At 47.6% G+C, this 23,013-nt stretch overlaps 1 protein-coding gene across 2 annotated transcripts in view; it reads left to right on the top strand.

Moving 5' to 3' along the window:
• BRD8 (bromodomain containing 8) overlaps positions 1-23,013 on the top strand; it is a 716,998-nt gene that overhangs the window by 343,755 nt on the left and 350,230 nt on the right. For both annotated transcript variants that reach the window (XM_085618373.1, XM_085618372.1), the window contains exons 18-20: positions 8,401-8,469; positions 8,766-8,943; positions 11,510-11,614. In XM_085618373.1, the coding sequence (XP_085474499.1) occupies positions 8,401-8,469; positions 8,766-8,943; positions 11,510-11,614 (352 nt within the window). The remainder of the gene's footprint in view (positions 1-8,400; positions 8,470-8,765; positions 8,944-11,509; positions 11,615-23,013) is intronic.

The following is a 23,013-nucleotide window of genomic DNA, read 5'->3' as shown; positions in this document are numbered from 1 at the left end:
GTTCTTGTGGGGGTGCACATTACTAGGAATGTCAAATTAGGCGTCCATGCTCTGTTTTTGCTAGGACGTCTCCCTCTTCTGACATTGGTCTAACCTTTTGAAATACAGTTGTCTGAACGTTTGAGTCATTACAAAACAATTAGAAACCTTATATCCGGAATTGGTCTCCAGCTCAGACCTTGTGTTTGTTTTAGAAAGCACATTTTCTTGTTCTTGAAGCAGAGGTTGGTGACCAATTTTTGGAACCTTCTCTTTTTGGTGGGGTTATTGGTGGTTTTCCCTAAAATGCTGTAGGAAAGTAACCCTTTTTGACATGGTCAACCCCACTTTTTGCCTGGTACCTAATGTGATTTCGACTGGAAGTGCACTGGGTCCCAGCTAACCAGGTCCCTAGTGCCAGAGCTCTTTCCCAAAACTGTGCATTTGTTCGCCCAATTGGGAAAACCTTTAGCACCCTCTGTAAGTCCCTAGTAAATGGTACCCCTGGTACCTAGGGCCTGAGGTGCTAAAGAGGGTCCCTAAAGGCAGCAGCACGAATAGTGCCATCCTAGGTCACCCCTCACCAAGCACATGTAGGGCTGCTATCATGGTGCAGACAAAAGTGAAAACACTACATGTTACACATGCCTATGTGCCATGTCCCCTACCACTGCATGTAATATTTGTAAGTCACCCCTACAGCATGCCTAACAGCCCTAAGGCAGGGTGCTGAATATTGAGGACATACCCGCATGAGCAGATATGCCTCTGTGCTGCTCAGTCCTATTACTGCCAGTACAGGTGACCAGTGAAGCCATTTTAAAACATGTGTTGGACACTGGTGAAAACGAGTTCCCCAGCTACATGATGGCTTCACTAAAGACAGGGATGTTTGGTATCAAATGTCTTGTATTGATAAACCCACACTTATTCCATTGATGGATTTACCAATATATGCACCCAGAGGGCTCCGCCTCTGGGCCGGAAGCCCCGCCTCCGGGCCGGAATTTCCGGCCCGAGTGCGGACGTAAGTTTAGGAGTCGTAAATCCATTCTGTGAATAGCAAAAGTACTAAGTTCATTCTGTGAATAGCAAAAGTAGTAAGTTCATTCTGTGAATACCAGAAGTACTAGGTGCATTCTGTGAATACCAGAATGGTACTAAGTTTAGGATTTAGTCTTAAGTTTGTTCTGTGAATCGGGCCCTAAAGGTTTCAGTGAAGTCATCATGTTGCTGGGGAACTCGTAATGACCATTTCCCAGTACATGTACTCAAGATGACTTCCCTGTTCAGTTGCAGTATCTAGCAATTGTACTAGACAGCACAGGGGCATATCTGCTCACACAGATAGGTCCTCACATGTAATATAATGCACTGTGCCTTAGGGCTCTAAGGCCTTCTGTAGGGGTGACTCACAAATATTGAATGGCGTCCCCGACGGATACAAGATCCAGAGGAAGGACCGCTCCCACCGCCCAGGAGGAGGCCTCGCCATCTCACACAAGACCTCCCTCCGACTCTCCACCTCCGACATGAGCGACCCTTCACTCCAACACAGAACACCTCCACTTCCAGATACAGACCAGCCCCAGGACCATGCTACGTGGCACCCTCGCCTACAGACCCCTGGGACCCCGCACCCAGTCCGCAACAGCCATAGCTGACCTCGTCGCACCCCACACCATCACCTCGACATACTACATCCTACTCGGAGACTTGAACTTCCACCTCGACAACCGCAGCAATCCCGACTCCACCACCCTCCTGGACAACCTCCAACCTTGGACTGGAGCAACTCGTCAACAACCCCTCTCACAGAGCAGGACACATCCTCGATTCCATCTTCGCAGGAGGAACAAGCATCTGCTTCAGCCACACTACGCAGCCCCTCTGGCCGGACCAACACTGCGTACACCTTCAACACCACCACCGCACCCAAGCCCTCCCAGCGCCCCCACAAATGAACTGGAGCAAGATCACAGAGGAACAACTTAACACCACCCTCCTCCTAGACCCCCCGGTGCCACGACCAATGCCGACTCCGCAGCAAAAGGAACTCCACCGCTGGATTTTCAGCTGCGCCGACAAGCTCGCACCTCCCCGCTAAACAATGCCCCCTGGTTCACCTCCAAACTCCGAGAAGCCAGGTGCTCCTGCAGACGCCTCGAGAAAACCTGGCGAAACAGTAAAACTACAGAAGACATGAACAACCACAGGATCACCTTGAAGGAATACCACCAGCGCATAAGAGACAACAAGCGGACCTTCATCAAGGACAGAATCCACACCAACGCTACCAACGCCAAAGAACTTTTCAACGTCAAACAGCAATTCACCAAACTGCCCAGTGAAGCCACCAACGCCACACCCTCCCAGGAACTCTGCAACAAGCTCAGCTCCTACTTCCATCTGAAAATCAAGGCCCTCTACGACAATTTCAGGGAACATACGCTTGACACCACCCCCTCCCCACCTACAACAACAAACCGACCGTTACGACCTGGAACCCCGCCACCATTGAACACATCACCGCGACCATGATGAACACCCACTCAGGAGCCCCCCGGACCCCTGCCCACCTCACATCTACCACTGGGCCGCCGCCGCCGCCATCGCTCCCCAACAAGGACATACCGTCCACGCCTCCTTCAAATCCGGCATCTTCCCAGACGACTAGAAGCAGGCTGAGGTCAAACCCCTCCTCAAGAAACGCATGGCCGACCGCCCAACCTAAAAAACTACCGGCCCATCTCTCTCCTCCCCTTCGCTGCCAAAGTCACCAAGAGACTCATAAACACCCAGCTGACCGCCTTCAGGGAAGAGAACTCCATCCCAGTTGGGATTCCGCAGCAACCAAAGCACTGAGACCGCTCTCCTAGCCGCCACGGATGACATCCGCATGCTACTAGACCAGGGACACACTGCGGCCCTCATCCTTCTAGACCTCTCCGCAGCCTTCGACGCCGTCTCTCGTCACACTCTCGCAGCCAGACTTCACGACGCTGGGATACGAGGAACCACCCTCAACTCGATCCAATTCTTTCTCTCCGGCAGAACCCAGAGGATCAGACTCCCTCCCTTCCTCTCCGAACCCACGGAGATCAACTGCGGAGTACCCCAAGGATCATCGCTCAGCCCCACGCTCTTCAACATCTACAAGGCCCCCCTCGCCGCCATCATCACACAGCATGGGCTCAGCATAGTATCTTACACCGACGACACCCAACTCATCCTCTCCCTCACAAAGAACCCCGAAGACACCAGACGCTGCTTCCAGGAAGGGATGAAGGACGTCACAGCCTGGATGAAGGATAGCTGCCTGAAGCTCAACTCTGAGAAGACTGAGGTCCTCATTCTCGGACCCTCCACCTCCGCCTGGGACAACATCTGGTGGCCCTCCACCCTCGGCAGCCCACCCACCCCTACAGACCATGCACGGAACCTGGGCATCATCCTGGTCCTCCTCCCTCACCATGACCCGCCAGATGAACTCCTTCGCCTCCATCAGTTTCAACTGTCTTCGCATCCTCCGCAAGATCTTCAAATTGATACCCCCCAAATGCAGAAGGACTGTCACCCACGCACTCATAACCAGCAGACTGGACTACGGCAACGCCCTCTATGCAAGAATCAACAGAACTCTTCTTCACAAGCTCCAAACCATCCAGAACTCCTCAGCCAGACTCGTCCTCGTCCTCAGGACCCCACGGCACGAACACATGACCCAACACCTATGAGACCTCCACAACATCAGACCCAAATACCTCAACGGGAGAGTCTCCTTCCACGTACCCAAAAGGAACCTCCGCTCTGCCGACCTTGCCCTGGCTGAGACCCCCGCATCCACAGAAACCGAGCTGGCGGAAGAGCCTTCTCCTACATCGCGGCCAAAACCTGGAACGAGCTCCCATTGAACATCAGATGCTCTCCTTCTCTGCACACCTTCAGGAGGAACCTCAAGACCTGGCTCTTCAACTGAACCGGAGCTGCAACCCAACCCCTCCACCCCCTCCCACCCAGCTCCTTGAACCCTCACAGGTGAGTAGTGCGCTTTATAAACCCCTGATTGATTAATTAAGTGCCAGTGTGCCATTTCATGTTTTCACTTTTGTGTACACTATTTCACGTAGCCTGCAATGGCAGTCTGCATGAATTTGGTGGCGGGTCCTTTAAGGTGGAGCAATACATGTTGCAGCCCGTATGACCCCTATTTAGTACCAATGCCCAGGGTACCAGGGATACCATTTTTTAGGGACTCGCAAGGGTGCTAAAGGTATTGCCAATTGTGGAACAATTGAACAGGTGTGTATTTTTTGTAGGAAAGAACACTGGGGACCTGGTTAGCAGGAACCCAGTGCACTTTAATTAAAGTTGCATCAAATACCAGCCACAAAATGAGGGTGACCATGTCAAAAAGTGGCACTTTCCTACACCACCCGACTGGACTATGGCAACACACTCTACGTAGAAACCACCCTGCACCGCCTCAAGAGACTACAAACCATACAGAGCTCAGCGGCCAGACTCATCCTAGTCCTCCCCAAGTGGACCCACATCGCCCCCAACTCAAGAAGCTCCACTGGCACCCCATTCAAAAGAGATGTCAGTTCAAGATGTCAGCGCCTAATTTGAGGTGGTGGTATCCGGTGCTCGGCACCGACACTTAATTGTCAGCACCGGCTCTATTGACAGTCCACCATATGGTGGCGCGATCTGAGAAGAACACAACAACTGTGCTTATTAAGTCAAATGGCATTGAACATGAATAATGCCAGCCTCTTATGACATTATTATAGCTTTGTGTATCTGAAATAGTCTGAATTGTCACACTTGTAGGAGTGTGATGGTTAGGTGTTATGTTGGTACTGTCAATGGCAGCACTAGTGCATTGTGTTGTGCAGGCTGCAGTGGCCTTCTGAGAAGGACCTTGGCACTTAATCTTTTACAAATTAAGCACTGCAATATGTTGACCCACAGCTTTAAAGCCTTTCACAACCAGGGACCAGCATCCATCAACCACTGCCCAAACTTCCACCTCCGATCCAGACACCTGTGCTCCACCTCCCTCTACCTCACCTACACCCCCTGCATACGCTGCTGCAACATTGGAGCGCGCTCCTTCTTCTACCTCGCTGTGAAGTTCTGGAATGACCTCCCACTTCATCTCCGGACCTCAACCTCTCTACTTGAATTAAGAAAAGGACTCAAGACCTGGCTGTTCAACTGAGCATCCCTGCAGCAGCGTGAAATGCGCCTGGATGCCTTTACGGGTGATTAGCTGTGCTTTACAAATCTGGATTGATTGAGTGATTGAAAAGAGGGGATGAAATGAAGATTTGGGTATTACCTGCATAAAGATGTTTCCAAGAAACCAAGAGAGGAGGTGAAGTTGCTATGGGGCATGGAGAAGACCAGGGAGGAGCACCAAGACACAAAGTGTATGGTAAGAGAGACTAGATGTAGCCAGTTGATTGCAGAATCAGTCATACTGAGGTTGATTAGATGAAGTAGCAAGGTTGTGTGATCCAGGGTATCAAATGCTGCAGAGATATCAAGAAGTATGAGAAGAAAGATGTGGTTATGGTGGGCTGAGCTTAGTCAAATGTGAGAGAGCGGTTTCAGTAAAATGCAGTGCACAGATATTGGATTGGAGACAAGTAGTTTGTGAGAAGTAAGGATGGTGGTGAGAAAATGAAATACTGTAGGAAGCTGGCTCTTTATATAGTATACCAAAATTAGTTGCACAGTGTAGAGTCTAGGTATCCCTTATAGTGTACAGGGCTTGCTTTAACAATCTCAAGGAGCTCTATTTGTGGTAGTGTGGTTGAGCAGCCTTAGGCTTATCAGAGGGGAATGTTCACATTTGTTGCACTCACAGTCAATAAATGAGACACACACTCAATAAGGAATTCCGACACCAATTTAGTAAAATATCATGGGTTTTTATATTAATGTAGACCCAACGATCTTTCAGATTAGGTAAGTACTTTTTGAGTTAGCGAATTTCAGAAAGACGAAAATACAGCTATCAGATTTGAGGCATAAGCGGTAATGTTATCCTATGGAAGAAACATAGACTGCATAGGGGTACTTGCAATTGAGTTACAGGGTTGTTCTTCTGGACTTAAGGTTAGTAGGGGACCAAGGTCCTAAGAACAACCAGCAGTTTCGATTTACCTGCCCTGGTGTATCTGGGTGCAGAGGCTCTGGTCGCAAGGGTAGTCTCGAACGCTACAGCTGAAGTCAATGGGAAAACCTCTATCAAGAAAAAGGCTGCAAGTGGGGACTGAGGGACCAGTCTGGATGAGCCCAAAGGGGAGCTCGGCTCTTGACAGTATCTAGAGCATGGGTGCACTTTCGGGCTCTGGGGCACGGGAGCAGAGGTGCTTTGTTCATCAGGTCGCTTGCATTGCAGCAGGGCGTTAAGGGGAGTGGAGGGTAGTAGCTAATGGACTATTTTCCTTTTGGGTCACTACACACCCTATATGACCACTTCCTGTGAGGAGTGGGTAAACCCTGTTCCAAAGTTCCTAATTCTCACAAAAACAAGATGGTGGAACTCTGCTTTCTAGGAGCACGTCGGGTAGCCCACCTTAGGGGTGCGACTAGCCTGGTGGTGCAACACAACTACTTACATTGCTAATTTCCCTCCTGTCCTGTTACCAAATGGTGCTCAGGGCAGGGCTGGCATCTCCCAGGTCTGGGGGAAACCGGGGTGGTATATTAAAGGAAGCAGGGACTTTGAAGCCCCTGGCCTTGATATGCTAAATCATCAGCCATACTGATGGAGGAGATGTGAACACCTTCCTCCGGAGCAGGCATTGTTTCTGTGTTAGAGAGTGTGAACTCTCACCTGCAGGGGGTCAGAAACGTGTCTGTGGTGGCAGGCTGGGCGAGACCAGTCAGCCAATACACTAGATACAGCTAGGTTTTTCAGGGGGCACCTCTAAGGTGCCCTGTGAGTGCATGTCATAATAAAGCTTGTACTGGCATCAGTACAGATTTATAAAGACAAGGTGTTTGATACCAAACATTATAGGTTTCAATAAAGTCATCATGTAGCTAGGGAACCAGGAATAACCAGTGTCCAGTCCATATACTTAAGATGGCTTGTCTGTTCACTTGTACCATCTAGTAGTTGAACTAGACAGCATAGGGGCATATCTGCTCATGCATATATGTCCTCACATGTAATATAATGCACCCTGTGTTAGGGCTATAAGGTGAGGTGACTTACATGTATTACATGCAATGACTTTTACATGGTGCACAGTCAGTGTGCCATGTCATGTTTTCACTCATGGTTTGCACCATAACGCGCAGTCTGCAATGGTATGCTACATGCAATTTGTATGGGGCGTCCCTTTGGGTGGTACAATACATGCTGCAGCCCTTAGGTACCCTCTTTGGTACCCATGCCCTAGGTGCCAAGGGTACCACTTACTAGGGACATACATGTGTGCCAAAGTGTTTGCCAATTGTTACAATTAGACCATTTTACCTTGTGCTAGGGAAAGAGCACTGTCACTGGCTCCTAGTTAGCAGGGATCCAGTGCGCATCAGTCGAAAAACATCAGTACCAGTGGCAAAAAGTGGGGGTGACCATTACACAAAGGGGCACTTTCCTACAAATACTACAATGAAGTTGGAAACGTTTGGAATTCTTGCTAGTGGGTTGTTCCCTCCATGCTTGAAGCGTTGCACAAATTCTTGTTTTTAAACTTTTAGTAGAGGATTGATCCATAACTGTGAATGGGGAGATGCTGGGGTTAAATTCACACTAAGAGAGCCAGAGTGAAGTGCTATGGTCATTGCATCAGTGAATTGTTCAAAAGATGAGGAGTTTAAGGGGGAGTAAGAAGTTAGGTATTTGATTTAGAAATTCTGGCAAGGAAGTCAGAGAATGCGTTTTGAAAAAGGTGTGTTTAGTGTTGGGATGGGAGGATTGTGGCTGACCGGTATAAAAACATGATTGAGTGGTGAGTGAGTAATGGAAGTAGTGGAGGAGCAAATGTTTTGGATAGCAGAACCAAATTAAGTAAATGCCTGTTATAATTTGTAGTGGATGAATACATGTTTTGTAGTTTTGATGAGCAAGGAGCTGGGTTCATAAGACAATATTTTGCTGAATGCTCAGGTTTACATTAAATTTGCCATGTGTAATAAGTTGGGTAGTGAGGGGTATTTTCTCCATATACTTAGTCAAGATCATCAAGAACCGACATTTCCAGGTGGCTGGTAGACATGAACTTTAGTTTTAGTTCTGTCTTCATAAGAGATGTATCTTTGTATTATCCAGGGACTTTAACCTTTCCTAGAATGTGTCTGTTCTCCCGTCTCATTATTTAAATATGACTTTGCTCCTTACTTCCCCCCTTTGATTGCCTCCCCATGATTATTGTCTTTGAATCCACCATACAGGTATGCCAATGTGTTCCTACAACCTGTGACCGATGACATCGCCCCTGGGTACCACAGCATTGTCCAGAGGTAAACATAATTTGCAAGACAAAGAGAAACTAGTGGGGTGCAGAAGGGTTGATGGGTTGAGAGGTAAGCCTTCTGAGAGTGCCCAGTAATGGGAGATTAGAAGAGCTTCTTGCTCCAGTGCTGAAGTATTGGGGAACGTGGATTAAGAAAGGTGGAGGTTTTATTTGAGGGAGCGGGGCACTAGGCACGCCCTCCTGTGTGAGCTCAATAGAGTACTGTGGTTGCAGGGACATTTTTAAGGTAAGGCGTGATCCAGTCATGTGTGACCTACATTTTTAAGTTTGCTTTGTGTTCAGGCCCATGGATCTCTCCACCATTAAGAAGAACATAGAGACGAGCTTGATTCGCACCACGGCCGAGTTCCAGCGTGACATCATGCTGATGTTTCAGAATGCAGTTATGTACAACAGTTCAGATCATGATGTCTACCACATGGCGGTGGAGATGCAGAGAGACGTTCTTGAGCAAATCCAGGTGAGAAGATGCCATCCTGTGTGTGTTTGTGTCTATACCTATGTGTGTGTTTATGTAGTATCACTCTTGTGGTAACATATCAGAGCATAGTATATTGGATATTGGAGACAATTTGAGGTTGCTTACATGAGGAGAGAAAGATTAGGAAGTTTCTTCACAGTTAGATCTAGGCTTTCAGGAACAGTGTTTTCAACCCACAAATGGATCTGTACCTAGAGCTTTCACATCCACATAGTTATCCATGGTCAAAGCCTTCAACCTATTGAGCCATCACTATCACTTTAACTAGTCTAAATCCCGTAGTGAACAGAATCGTTTTTACAGTGAACTGCTCACTGCAAAGCCATATCACATAGGTTACCGACAGTAAAATACGTTTGGCACAGTATTGAGTGGTGGTTGGAGTACAGCTGAATATATCCTGCCACTCTGCTATAATTTATTGTCTTGCTACAAGTGTGTCACTGGCCTTGCAAAAAAGAAGCTGTTTTCTCCTGCCCGCAGAATCCAAACATATAAAAGATCTGATGTAGTGAGGGCTGTAATTGTAGATACAGCCATTAAGAAGGTGGTGTATGTGTAAAGTGATGCTCCTCCTGGCAAGGAGAGCAGATCATTTGACATAGTGGGTATGATTGTAGAGGACCTCCACTGCCTCCTTGGGGAAAGACAAGTCTGAAATGTATGAAGAACTAGGCTAAACTTTACTGAGGTAGGATAGTAATCAGCCTTCCCACTAAGGGCACAGATAAAAAAATACCTGCCCACTGAATTACACTCCACCGCAAGCCAAACCTCCAATCTCCATGTTTGAGTGTACCTCCTTGCAATAAGACCGGGCTCTGCTATTTGTCACATAATGTCCAGTGGCTTGCTCATGGTCAAGTCCATTAGAGCAAAAATAGATGGCAGGTTAGAAAAATATTCACAATAAGGAGGAAAAACTTTGCAAATCAGAGAACTTTGGTCCTGTTGCAGACACACATAGTCTGTCTTCTATGGGCACTATTCAACATGCACATTGTATTGTATTGCATTGGAGCACTTATATAGCGCTTACTATCCCTATGTGGGGCACTGAAGCATACTACACTGTGTAGGGTGTGTGGTTTGAAGGATGTTGTTTTTGTTTGGATACTATGTGGAAACCTTCCATATTGTGCGTGATGACCACTGAGGTGCCGTTATCGTGTTATGGGATGCAGTGTGTTAGATGATGAAGTGTAAGAGACAGACATGCAGTTTTATTGTCTTCAGCATTCCAGTTGCTTTGAACAGCTTTGCAAGTCTCTATATGGTATTTCATATGATACAGTGTGCTTATCTGGCTATTGCACTGGGTTGTCCAATTTGAGATTTTGTCTATAGTTGTGGCCCTGAGCTGGCATGGTTGGAGAGTGAGAGAAGTGGAGAGATATGTTGGGATGGACATATTTTATTATAATCCTATATCAAAGTGTCTACAGGAGATTTATGGAATTGTTCAGCTTGTCTGAATATTTGGGACATGTAGCGAAAGGACTAAGTCCTCCAAAATTGCCCAGTAATGTGTGACAGACCCCTTAACCTCCCACCACTTGCATGCGCTCACATATATGCCTACTCATGTAACACCACACACTATATTATATACACGCTTAATCTTTGGGTTGCCGGGTAGGCAGCCTCTCCATCAGGGGTGCAGGTAAAAAGGCATCTAATGCTTAAAGGCCATTTAGTTGCTACCCTCTGACAGCCACTCCATACCCTGAAATTATGTGACAGCCATCCTCTTCTGTGGGAGGGGGCACTTTTGGTACACCCCTTTCCAGCAGAGCCTAGACATTACTAATAAAATCTAGGATAACCTCCAGTGAAATCACAGGTTATTGACTTAATTATGGGAAATATAGGACAGACCGAAACAAACCAAGCAGGGTTTGAGAGAGGCAGCTTTTCCAAGCCATGCTCAGACCTCTGACCTTTTAGGGTTCATACATCTTGTGCTGAATTACTGTTTCCTTCTGGGGCATATAATATGCATCTGTAATATCAACCAAACTGCAAAAAACATTGTTATACTTCAGTACGTTTTTGGTATTACACAGTGTATGCAAATGTTTTCGAGGGTTTTCTGTCTATTTTCACAAATTTTCCAAATAACACATTTGCAATTTATATATCTCCACCTGTTGCTGCCTAGGAGCCTTTGACTATTTGTACTTTGTGATAATGTTTATTATGTATATGTACTTTATTGTTGCACCTAATAAGTAAAATGACTGGTTTGTCTTATATTCACTTCTTAGTGTATTTCTAAGCCTTGTGTGCCAGAGCTGAGAATAGTGCTATTTTTCTGGGTACATTATGTCATGGTTTATGTGAGTGCTTCAGTCATTGGACTTGTTAAATATTCTCACTAGGCCACTGGTGAGTACCACCAGTTTATCGTCAGAAATGTCTGACATCCTGGCCCCACTATTTAGGAATACTCCAAAAGGTTTCACCAGTTGTGAGGGAAGGTATGGGTAAGGAAAACTCAGGCAGTAAATTAAAGTCTTTACAACTATTGCTTTTCTTTACACAGCAATTTCTGGCTACACAGTTGATTATGCAGACCTCAGAATCCGGCATCAGCACCAAGAGCCTGCGAGGAAGAGACTCTGCACGCAAGCAGGATGCCTCTGAGAAGGTGAGGTGCCAGGCCATGCTTAGGGCTCTCAGTTACAACAGCCACCACCACAAGGAACTAGTCAAAGAGTGATCGTACTTGTACAGAAATGTCAATGCATTTTGTACCCCTGGCCATCACTAATGCACAGCCACCTTCAGAGTGATTTCTGTCAGCTAATGTGAGAACAAGCTTCAGAGTGCAACCGTTGCACTCGCCTCACCAGGATCGAACTTTAGCTATAATGTGGCTCACTGTAGGAAGCTGGCTCTCTATATAGTGCACCAAATTAAGGTACACTGTGTAGAGAGTCTAGGCAAATCCCAAAGGAAGTACAGAATCACAAACAACACCCCAAATGCACTCTTTTGTGGTAGTGTGGGCGAGAAGTTAGGCATATCAGAGGCTAGTGCTAAGCATTCATTGCGTACACAAAGCCAGTAAATGAGACACACACTCAATAAAGAAATCAGACGCCAATTTATAAAAATAACACATAATTTTATATAAATTTAGATACCAAGATAATCAGAATCGGTTTAGTACTTTTCAAGTTATGAATTTTTACAGTTTTCAAAAATGGACACCGTACATTTTCTGGATCGGTAATGTTATCCTATGGAGGAAAAACATGTATTACATTCGGGCACTTAACAATGACTTACGAGACTGTTCTTCTGAACTTAAAGTGAGTATGGGGCAAGGTCCACAACCACACCAACAGGTCACCTTGGGAGGCTCTGTGGCGTCCGGGTGCAGAGGTGGGTTACAGCATCGGGTGTCCCATTCACTTCAATGGAGACCGGTCTGGTCAGAAAGAGGCTGCAAGCTGGGACTGGGGTGGCTGTGTTTTGGGGAACCCACAGGAGGCCTCAACCCTTGAGATCCTCAGGCATATGGGGATACCGTTGGTCCACTTATCCTTGGACTGTGGGGCTCAGGTACAGTGGTGTCTTTTGGTGTCGCATCCGGTGCTAGAGTTTCTTGCAGTTGGATCGGGCCTACAGAAATAAGCTGCAGGCTGCAACTGGAAGTTCAGTCTGGGCAGACCCAAGAATGAGCTTAGCTCTTGTGGGTCTGGGGATCCTGTTGGCACCGTCACCTCTCTTGGACATTGCCTCTGGAGCGCGGTGCATAGATGCTTCGAGGTGGCAGGGTTCACAGACTCACTTCTTTGTCTTCGGTTTCTGCAGAGGCAGGCAAACAGGACAGCTGGGCGACTCTCGATGTGGGTCTCACTGCCCCTAAAGTCCCTCGACGTGCTGTTCGGTCTTCCTCAGTGTTAGTTTCTGGACTGGACACAATGAGCCTTGGCTGCTGCAAGGGGTCCGGTATCCCAGGTGTTGGTGTTGTGCGTCTCCGATTGGTCTTGGCATTCCCTCAATTGCAGGGAGGACGGATCTGACCAGTAGGAGCGCTTCGACCTCTTCCTGGGTGGCTGCTGAGTCGGTAGTCCCGGTGAGCGGCAGGTCGGCGAACCAGCTACTACTTTTTTGGTGCCTGCGGCTGCTGGGAAGTAGCTCCTCTATTCCAAGGGAGTTTCTTTGCCCTGGCAGTTGTCTGGAATTTTTTAAGTCTGCAGACCAGCAGGACGAGTCATCTGCTCCACGAGGGCCAAGTGCAGCAGGCTGGCAGGGGCGCCAAGTGAGTCGTTCTCCTCAGTTCTTGGGTCAACAATCTTCTTCTTTGTCCACTTCTTCTTTTGGTCTGTAGAAATCTGAAATCCTGGTATCAGGGGGTCCCCTAAATACTTAATTTAGGAGTGTTAAGGGGAATGAGTGGTAGTTGCCAATGGGCTGTTTACTCCTGGGGCACTACACCCCCTAGATGACCACTTCCTTTGGGGAGTGGGCATCACCCTGTCCCAGAATTCCTAATTCCACCACTCACAAGATGGTGGAGTCCTAAATTGGGTGTTCGCATCAGGCTTGGTCTACCTATAAGTATGTCTAGCCTGGCAGTGTAACACGCATCCTGCATAGCTAATTTTTCCACCTGTCCTGGTGTTAGACGGCTCAAGGTAGGGGGGTCGGCATCCTCTCCTGTTAGTGATGCTAGATTCGCATACCAAAGGTGTTAGCTCTTTGAAGCTCCCTGCCTTGGAATGTTAATTTGCAGGTCATCCCCGGTGAAGGGTCTGTAAACACCCTCTGCCGAGTAGGCTTTCATTCCCGATCTCCTGAGAGCAAAGGCCCTCACCCCTGGGGGTCAGAAACTCATCAGTGGTGGCAGGCTGTCTAAGACCCGTCCATCAGCACGCCATTAGTTGGTAAGTTTTCAGGGGGCTCCTCTAAGGTGCCATCTGCGCGTATGTATTAATAAATTCTAACATTGTAGTCATTTGGGTTTATTAATGTGAGGTGTTTGATACCAAGCACCATATGTTTCAGTGAAGCGATTATGTAGCTAGGGAACTCGGTTTGACTAGTGCACAGTACATACCTTATGATGGCTTCCCTGCTCACTTGCAATATCCAGTAATAGAACTAGACATCACAAGGGCATATCTGCTCATGCAGTAATGTCCTCCTATAAAATAGATTGCACCTTGCCTTACAGCTCATAGGCCTGATGTAGGGGTGACTCACATATATTAGATGCAGTGACTTTGGTATGACTCACAGAAGAAGTGTGTCATGTCATGTTTTCTCTCATAATTTGCACCATGTCACATAGCCCAGTTTCCTACACTGGAGAAGTGTGGCTCAATGGTTAGAGCGGCAGACCCTGATGCAGAGGTCTGTCCCGGGACCAGGGTTCAATTCCCCGCCTCGGCGGGTCTTGGGCTCAAAATTCCACGGACCTGACAATTCTCGCCTCGGTGCCTATTCCAATCATGGAGTCCCACTCTGCAACTCTGGGCAATAGCTTGCTTAATCTCCACAACGGCCCCCACAACGCTAAGGATGCCTGGCCTCCACCTTGGGGGTGCCCAGGAGTGGACACCTCACAGGGAAAGCCAGGATGGGTTCCACAGCGGTATTCGTATAAGCGCCTTGAGACCCTTGCGGGTGAGTAGTGCACTATACAATTTTTACTCTGCTCTGGAACCTTAAATTTGTGGAGAGCCACCAACACTTCCCATTCTCAGCTATGACTAACCAGAAGCATTCAGGATTTGTAAAATTTAATCAGCAATTCACGCAGGCTGCAAGCCTTTAACACTTACTTAAATGTAATGCTTGTTTACAACAGTATTATAGCGAATGGGACAGAAGAAAGAAGAGCTGATTTTGCCTTTCGTCTACATAGTTGCAGGCTGTTTATTTGCTCATTAGAAGTTTGCTTACAGAAAGACTCACGGTAAGATTGCATCTCAGTTTGTCTTAAGTTGTATATACAAGCTGGAGGGAGTTGTGTTGCTTGGTTTTCATGGTGTTATGCCTTTGTGGTTGGTAATCAGGTAGGTTGCCTCCTCAGGTTGGCTCTCCGCTCAGATTGGCTGTCTCCTCTGCAATTAAAGTGACCTCTTTATGGAGAGGCCCGCTCTTTACCTTGAAGGACAGGCAATTCAAACGACTTGACAATGTTGCTTGAGGACTATGGACCACTAGTAATTCAGGCAGTAATATTCCAGTAGCAGTACATAGGGCTCAGGTAAAACGTGCATGCACCTTTGATGCTGCCAGCCAAAGCAAAATTATTAGACAAAGGGACATAAAAATCTGGACAGAACAAACACAATATAAAGCCTTTTCCTGGGGTAGTCAGTGTTTACTAGGCTCAGTTGGCCCTGTTGTTTACCACAGATACACTCAAGGTGCCTAGTCATGTTACTCCTTTTAGGCACTCCTCCCTATCGGGTTAGTGAAGTGATTGGATTGGGTTACTACATGTGGTAGAGGAGGTGAGAAACTCAGGTTCGAGGCATATGAGCTGCAGATTGTACACTTAGCATAGATCGCCATCTGGTGTTGGGCCCGGATGTTTGCAGTTTGTTTTTCTTCTTGGACAGTCTTTGGAAGTCACGAGTTTGGTGACTCCTCCTTCGGTCCGTACTGCGCATGGGCTTCGGCTCCATCCTCAGATTGTTTTTTTCCGCCATCGGGCTCGGATGTGATACTTCGTGCTCCGGCTTCGAACTTCTACGGTTCCAGCCTCGACGGAAAATCCTCGTTTCTTCGAGTTTCTTCATCATCATCTTCATTTCTCGAAGCGGCACTTTCTCCATCCCGTACATCGGCACCGGCCTTCGGGCCCTCCTCGACTCCGGTCCCGGCCGATGGAAAGGACTCCGTTCAAAAAGTGCCCAAAATGTGGGTCTAAATTTCCCCACACCGACCAACATCAGGTGTGTAATCTTTGCCTCTCTCCAGAACACGAGGCCAGAGACTGCCCCGCCTGTAAGTCTTTTCGATCGAAGAAAACCATCCGGGATCGAAAAGCTCGACGCACCATGGCGCACTCATCGTCTGCAGCTCCACCGGACATCTTCGGAGACGGCGCCGAAGCTTCGAGGCAAATACACACCCAGCAGGAGGAAGACGTCGTCAGCGCTTCCGAGGCCGACGACTCCGACGTGGAGGACATCACACCGGCGCAGCGGGTCGTGAGTACTGTGCCCCCTCCCACCCCTGCGCCCAAAACCAAAGAGACTCAGGTTACTCCCTCGCCTGCCGGCCTGGGCAAAACCAAGACCAAAGCTTCTATCACCCCACCTTCGGGCCCGGTGTCGAAGCCTCCAAAGTCTCACGGCAGCTCGGGATCGAGCCAGCCGACGCCCGGTGCCGAAAAACAGCATCCGGCACCGAAGAAAGTAATATCCAGCTCGGCTCCGAAGCCACCAGTGCCGAAGCCTGGACTCTCGGTGCCGACCAAACACAAACACAAATCTGTCGGCACCGACGCTCCGGCGCCGAAAACTCCTTCGACGCCGAAAAAACCGGAGGCCCCAAAAAAGCATGGCGCACAGAAACCATCGAAGCCCTCGGTTCCGAAATCACCGGTGCCGACGGACGATTCGGCACCATTGGCTCTGTTTACACCAGACCCTTTACAAAAGACTCTGTCCAAAGATCCAAAGACTGGGCTATTGACTTTAATTATCAAGAAAAGACACCTTGATACTCCGACTCTGCTACTTCTCCCCTCAGAGTGCCCTCCCCACTACCGCCTCCCCTACCTCCTCCACCCCCTCCCCCTCCCAGGTCTCCGCCACCTTTACCTCATTACTCTCCGACCCCGTCCCCAGATCCGGATGACGGGGACCCGGACAATTACCCGGCGGACGCCCCAATGGATCCCACTCCACCGGGGACCCCAGACCCATGGGAGGATTACAATAACCCTGATGTACCCGATATACCTCAGGACGACCTATACCCATCCAGGCCGTCTCCTCCAGAGGACTCCTTAGGGTTCCATCATTTAGTGCAGAGAGCAGCACACTACCATGGGGTGGACATGCACACTGAACCAGTGGAAGACGACTTCTTACTGGATACATTTGACATACAGGACAAATCCACATCTATTTTACCCATGCTTAAGGGTGTCACCAAGCATGCCGCAGAGGTGTTCAAAGACCCTGTCAGGGCCAGGGTACTAAACCCTAGAATAGAGAAAAAGTACAAGGCGGCACCCACAGACCCTGCACACATTAAGGGCCCTGCTCCCTTAGATTCCCTAGTTGTCTCTACAGCTAGAAAGCGGGCTAACTCCCAGTCCTCAGGAGAAGCCCCACCGCCAGACAAGGAATCCAAACTCCTAGACGCGTCTGGCAAACGCACCGCCTCTCAAGCTGCAAACATGTGGCGCATTGCAAACACACAAGCGCTACTTGCGCGCTATGACAGAGCACACTACGACAAACTTGAGGCTCTTATGCAGCACCTTCCCGAGAAACACAAGCGTAGGGCTCATGAGCTAATACAGGAGGGTAAACTAATTACAAACACCTCCATTAAGTGTGCCCTCGATGCAGCCGACACTGCTTCTAGAGCCATAAATACCAGTGTCCTGCTTCGTCGCCATGCCTGGCTCAGGATCTCAGGGTTTAAGCCTGAAGTCCAGGCGTCCATACTCAATCACCCCTTTGACCAACAAACTCTCTTTGGGCCCAAGGTAGACAAAGCGTTGGAAAAGATTAAAAAGGACACGGACACAGCAAAGTCTATGGGGGCACTCCAAACACAAGCCTCTAAACGTTCCTTTCGACGCTCCTCCTTTCGTGGCACAGGCAGAGGCTTCTCCACCGATAGCACCTCTACCTCCTACAAATCCCCTCCTCAAAATACCTTTTCAAAGGGCAACCAAAGGGGTGGTTACAGAGGCAACAACAATAAGGGCAGGGGCAAAACTAACACCACCCGTTCTGCCACCCCGCCCACACAATGACTTCCCTCCGCTCCCCCCAGACCATTCCACTCCGGTCGGGGGCAGACTACAAAACTTTATCCACACATGGGAGTCCATAACATCGGACAAATGGGTGACCCAAATCATTCAGTCAGGGTACTGTCTCGAGCTAACATCTACCCCACCCAATATCCCACCAAGGCACCGTCCAATGTCTCAAGAACATTCCACACTGCTCAAACAGGAGGTACTCTCCCTCCTCCAAAAACACGCTATAGAGCAGGTCCCCATCAATCAGCAAAATCTAGGGGTTTACTCCCTATATTTCTTAATACCAAAGAAAGACGGGACCCTCAGGCCCATTCTGGACCTCCGGCCTCTAAATGCCTACATACATTCAGACCATTTCCACATGGTCACCCTACAACAAGTCCTCCCGCTCCTCTGTCAGGGAGACTTTCTCACAACCTTGGATCTGAAAGACGCATACTTTCACATTCCAATACACCCCTCTCACAGGAAATACCTCAGGTTCGTGGTGGACGGGCAACATTACCAATTCACGGTTCTCCCCTTCGGGGTCACCACCGCACCACGGGTGTTTACCAAATGCCTAGCGGTAGTAGCAGCACACCTCAGACGTCAACACATTCACGTCTTCCCTTACTTAGACGACTGGCTGATAAAAGCCGCGTCCTACCACCAATGCGTGCAGCATACAAACAGCACCATCCAACTGCTCCACCAGCTAGGCTTCACGGTGAACTACCAAAAGTCCCACCTCATACCATCTCACACAAAGCAATATCTCGGGGCCACTATAGACACCTCCAAAGGTATTGCCTATCCAAACTCAGCCAGAATCACAAGCATTCAAGCCTTACGCAAAACATTCCTTCCCCAACACTCTCTTCCAGCAAGAGTGTTCATGAAGCTCATAGGAATGATGGCGTCTTGCATCTTTATAGTGCCCCATGCAAGACTCCACATGCGTCCACTTCAAGAGTGCCTAGCACAACAGTGGAACCAGGCCCAGGGTCAGCTGACGGATCTGGTGTTGGTGGACGGCCGCACACATCACTCTCTGCAGTGGTGGAACACCACAAACCTTTCCAAAGGGCGGCCGTTCCTGGACCCGGTTCCTCAGGTGATTCTAACAGCGGACGCATCGCTCTCCGGCTGGGGAGCGCACCTCCTACACCTCACAATGCAAGGTCTATGGACGCCACAGCAAAAATCGCTCCACATCAACCATCTGGAGCTCTTGGCGATCTTTCTAGCCCTAAAATCTTTCCAAAAACAGATTTCGGGCAAAGCAGTCCTCATTCGCACAGACAACATGACTGCAATGTATTATATCCAAAAACAGGGGGGGGGACACTCTGCCCAGCTCTCCCGCTTAGCCCAGAGCATATGGAGATGGGCAATTCCCCAAAACATCTTTCTCCTGGCACAGCACGTTCCAGGCGTACAAAACACCATGGCAGATCTGCTCAGCAGACAAACGCAACAACTACACGAATGGGAACTGCATCCACAAGTTCTTCAGCCATTCTTCCAACAGTGGGGGCATCCTCAGATAGACCTCTTCGCCACCCACGAAAACAAAAAATGCCCAAGCTTCGCCGCCAGATACCCACACCCATTGTCCAAGGGCAATGCGATATGGATGAACTGGTCAGGCAGATTTGCATACGCCTTTCCACCTCTCCCACTAATTCCATTAGTGGTAAGGAAGCTACAACAACACTCCCTCACACTCATTCTAGTAGCTCCGACATGGGCCAGGCAGCCGTGGTACACCACGCTACTACAACTGTCAGTGGTACCACATCAAAAACTGCACCTATCCCCATGCCTCCTAACCCAGAACCATGGAGAAATCAGGCACCCGGACCCAGCTCAGCTCAACCTGGCGATCTGGCTCCTGAAATCTTAGAATTCGGATACCTTAACCTTCCCCCTGATTGCATGAACATCATCATGGAAGCCAGACGTCCTACCACTAGAGCATGCTATGCCGCAAAGTGGAAAAGATTTGTAATTTACTGCCGTAACAATACAATCAACCCTTTAGATGCATCCATACAGCACATCATATGCTATCTGCTCCATCTTCACAGGTGTAACCTGGCATATTCATCCATACGCCTACACCTAGCAGCGATCGCTGCTTATCTACAAAACAGACAGCATTTATCACTCTTCAGAGTGCCCGCTATTAAAGCCTTCATGGAAGGCCTTAAACGAGTAATTCCTCCCAGGGCACCACCTTCCCCTGTATGGAATCTAAATTTAGTTCTTACACGACTAATGGGTCCGCCCTTCGAACCAATGCATAAATGCGAGCTACAGTTTCTCACCTGGAAAACAGCTTTTCTCGTAGCTATCACTTCCCTTAGAAGGGTTGGTGAAATACAAGCGTTCACTATACAGGAACCCTTCATACAAATACATCACAGCAAGGTCATACTTCGCACAAATCCGAAGTTCCTGCCCAAGGTCATTTCCCCCTTCCATCTCAATCAATCGGTGGAATTACCTGTCTTCTTCTCGCAACCTCAATCTGTTGCAGAAAGGGCCTTACACACACTCGATGTAAAAAGGGCCTTGCTATACTACATACAAAGAACGCAACCCTTCAGGAAGACTAAACAATTGTTCGTCTCCTTCTCTCCACCACATAAAGGCAACCCCATTTCTAAATCAGGGATAGCTAGGTGGATTATAAAATGCATACAAATTTGCTATCAAAAGGCAAAAAGAACATTATCTGTTCCGCCTAACGCCCATTCTACAAGAAAGTTAGGGGCTTCTATGGCCTTTCTAGGGAATATACCCTTAGATGACATCTGCAAAGCAGCCACATGGTCTACACCGCACACCTTCACAAAACATTACTGTGTAGATGTGCATTCCAAGCAGCAAGCTAGAGTGGGCCAGGCTGTACTAAAGACACTATTGCAAACCACTGCAACGGATACCGGTGGTCGCCGCTAAGGTTGGGTACTGCTATATAATCTATGCTAAGTGTACAATCTGCAGCTCATATGCCTCGAACGGAATATGCTACTTACCAGTATGCATCTGTTCTTGGCATGTAGAGCTGCAGAGTTGTACACGCCCACCCGCCTCCCCGGCTACCTGTATCCGTTCCAGTACATCTTATTTAGATACAACACACATGGGTTTCTCACTGTTATTACTAAGCTCCATCATTTCCCTGTTGGCGAAAAACAATCTGAGGATGGAGCCGAAGCCCATGCGCAGTACGGACCGAAGGAGGAGTCACCAAACTCGTGACTTCCAAAGACTGTCCAAGAAGAAAAACAAACTGCAAACATCCGGGCCCAACACCAGATGGCGATCTATGCTAAGTGTACAACTCTGCAGCTCTACATGCCAAGAACAGATGCATACTGGTAAGTAGCATATTCCTTCCAATTGACATTGTAAATAGAATCACTTAATATCAGTGTCCAGTCTGGTTTTTACTTTAGATAATGGAAAAGGCTCTATTAAAATTAAGATACACACAAAAATAAGGTGTTCTTAAGAAGCTGAAATTGAACTTTAAAATTTGTTATATCTTTCTAACAACTAAAATTTTTGTAAACAGAGACGATATGGCCATTGTTACCTAATGGGTCTTGGTTCAGGTCGACTCAATTTACTTTGGAAGCTCTCAGATTTCTAGCTCTTATAAATGACTTTAAAAAACAGGCAATACAATGAATATCTCACTATTGAACATTCAGTATAGCCAAGTAAGTTATTACTCTTTATAGTTAGAGCTTTGTCCCCCCCCCCCCCCCAGTTGTCTTGGCAGTGATGATTTAAGAGTGACCCAAAAGTGTCTTTTCCAGTCATATGTTTTTTTGCCAAGGCTGCACAGCAGGGTAGCCGAATTCTCTCCTAAAAAAAGAGCCAATAGAGTAAGTTGACGTATATAAAAAAGTTGCCCAGTGGCAACTGCTAGTTCAGCTTATCATAAATCTTCTCTGAGTATACAGGGTAGGCATATAACATAATGAACACAACTTTTGCATTGAAAACATTTAGGAGACTTATTGCAAAGAGTACATAGTAACTATTGCTGAAAGTTTTCAGACCTCTGTAGACATGCTTTTTTCTTATACTCTGTATATATGGACCAGGGTTTAGAGTTGTACTGAAAGTAATACCAATATATATATATAGTTACTTCGTATTTCAAAGTGCTGTTTATTCTCCTTACAAAATTACATCAATGTCTGCCAAACATAATAATTGTACTTTTGTTTAAGTTCACCATTTAAGTAATTGTCCCTGTAATAAGTTGACAAACAATCCATCTAGCATTGGAGACCCATTGGAGTACCCTCTAATACGACCAGATCATTGATATACATTAGGACACAAGTGTGCAAGTTGCCTGCTTTAGGTGGAAATGATGTAGCTGTAATTATAGATAAATAAGTTAGAATGTCAGCACAATGCAAATTACATAGGGCAGGAGCAATGTTCCCTCTAATATTATTTTCCTGTGAGCGGCAGTGATGGTCCTCTGTGTACTACAGCAAAGGCCATGTGCACCTGCACCTCCCTCGTGTTGCTGGCTCACCTGCCGTCTTCCCACTGTTTATATTTATTGATATATCATTTTAAATTAGGTTTATTTATTTTTCTTATTTAGGGGAGACCCTTCCCCCAACACCTCCAATTTTAGTGTTTCCCTCTGTTATGCCCCCCTCCAACCTCCTGTCCTCCACAAAAGCATTAAACAAAGCCAAATAGCACTCTCATACCTGAGAGCTATTTGGATTTGCCAATGCTTTTTTAGCTATACTGCATAGCAGCACTGACTGCTATGCAACATGGCGTAAAGGGGAAAAAATCGCTATGATGCGGTCAACACTGGCTGCGTCATAGCACTTTTTATCTTTACTTTAATCCTGTGCTGCTGTGCAGCATATCTAATAAAACATTGACCAAGCCAATAGATCTTGCTTAGGCGAAACCTGTCGGCTTTGCCAATGCTTATTACTGTAGCCATGCATGTGCCTCCAGGTTTGGAATGGGCAGCAAATGGTCTTCATCAGTGAATGAGACAGCTAAAAAAGTGTCCCACATTTGCAAATTAA

This window comes from Triturus cristatus, chromosome 7, assembly GCF_964204655.1.
Source record: "Triturus cristatus chromosome 7, aTriCri1.1, whole genome shotgun sequence".
Classification (NCBI taxonomy): domain Eukaryota; kingdom Metazoa; phylum Chordata; class Amphibia; order Caudata; family Salamandridae; genus Triturus; species Triturus cristatus.
Note: the sequence above shows the minus strand (reverse complement) of the source record. Positions and strands in the feature narration are given on the sequence as shown.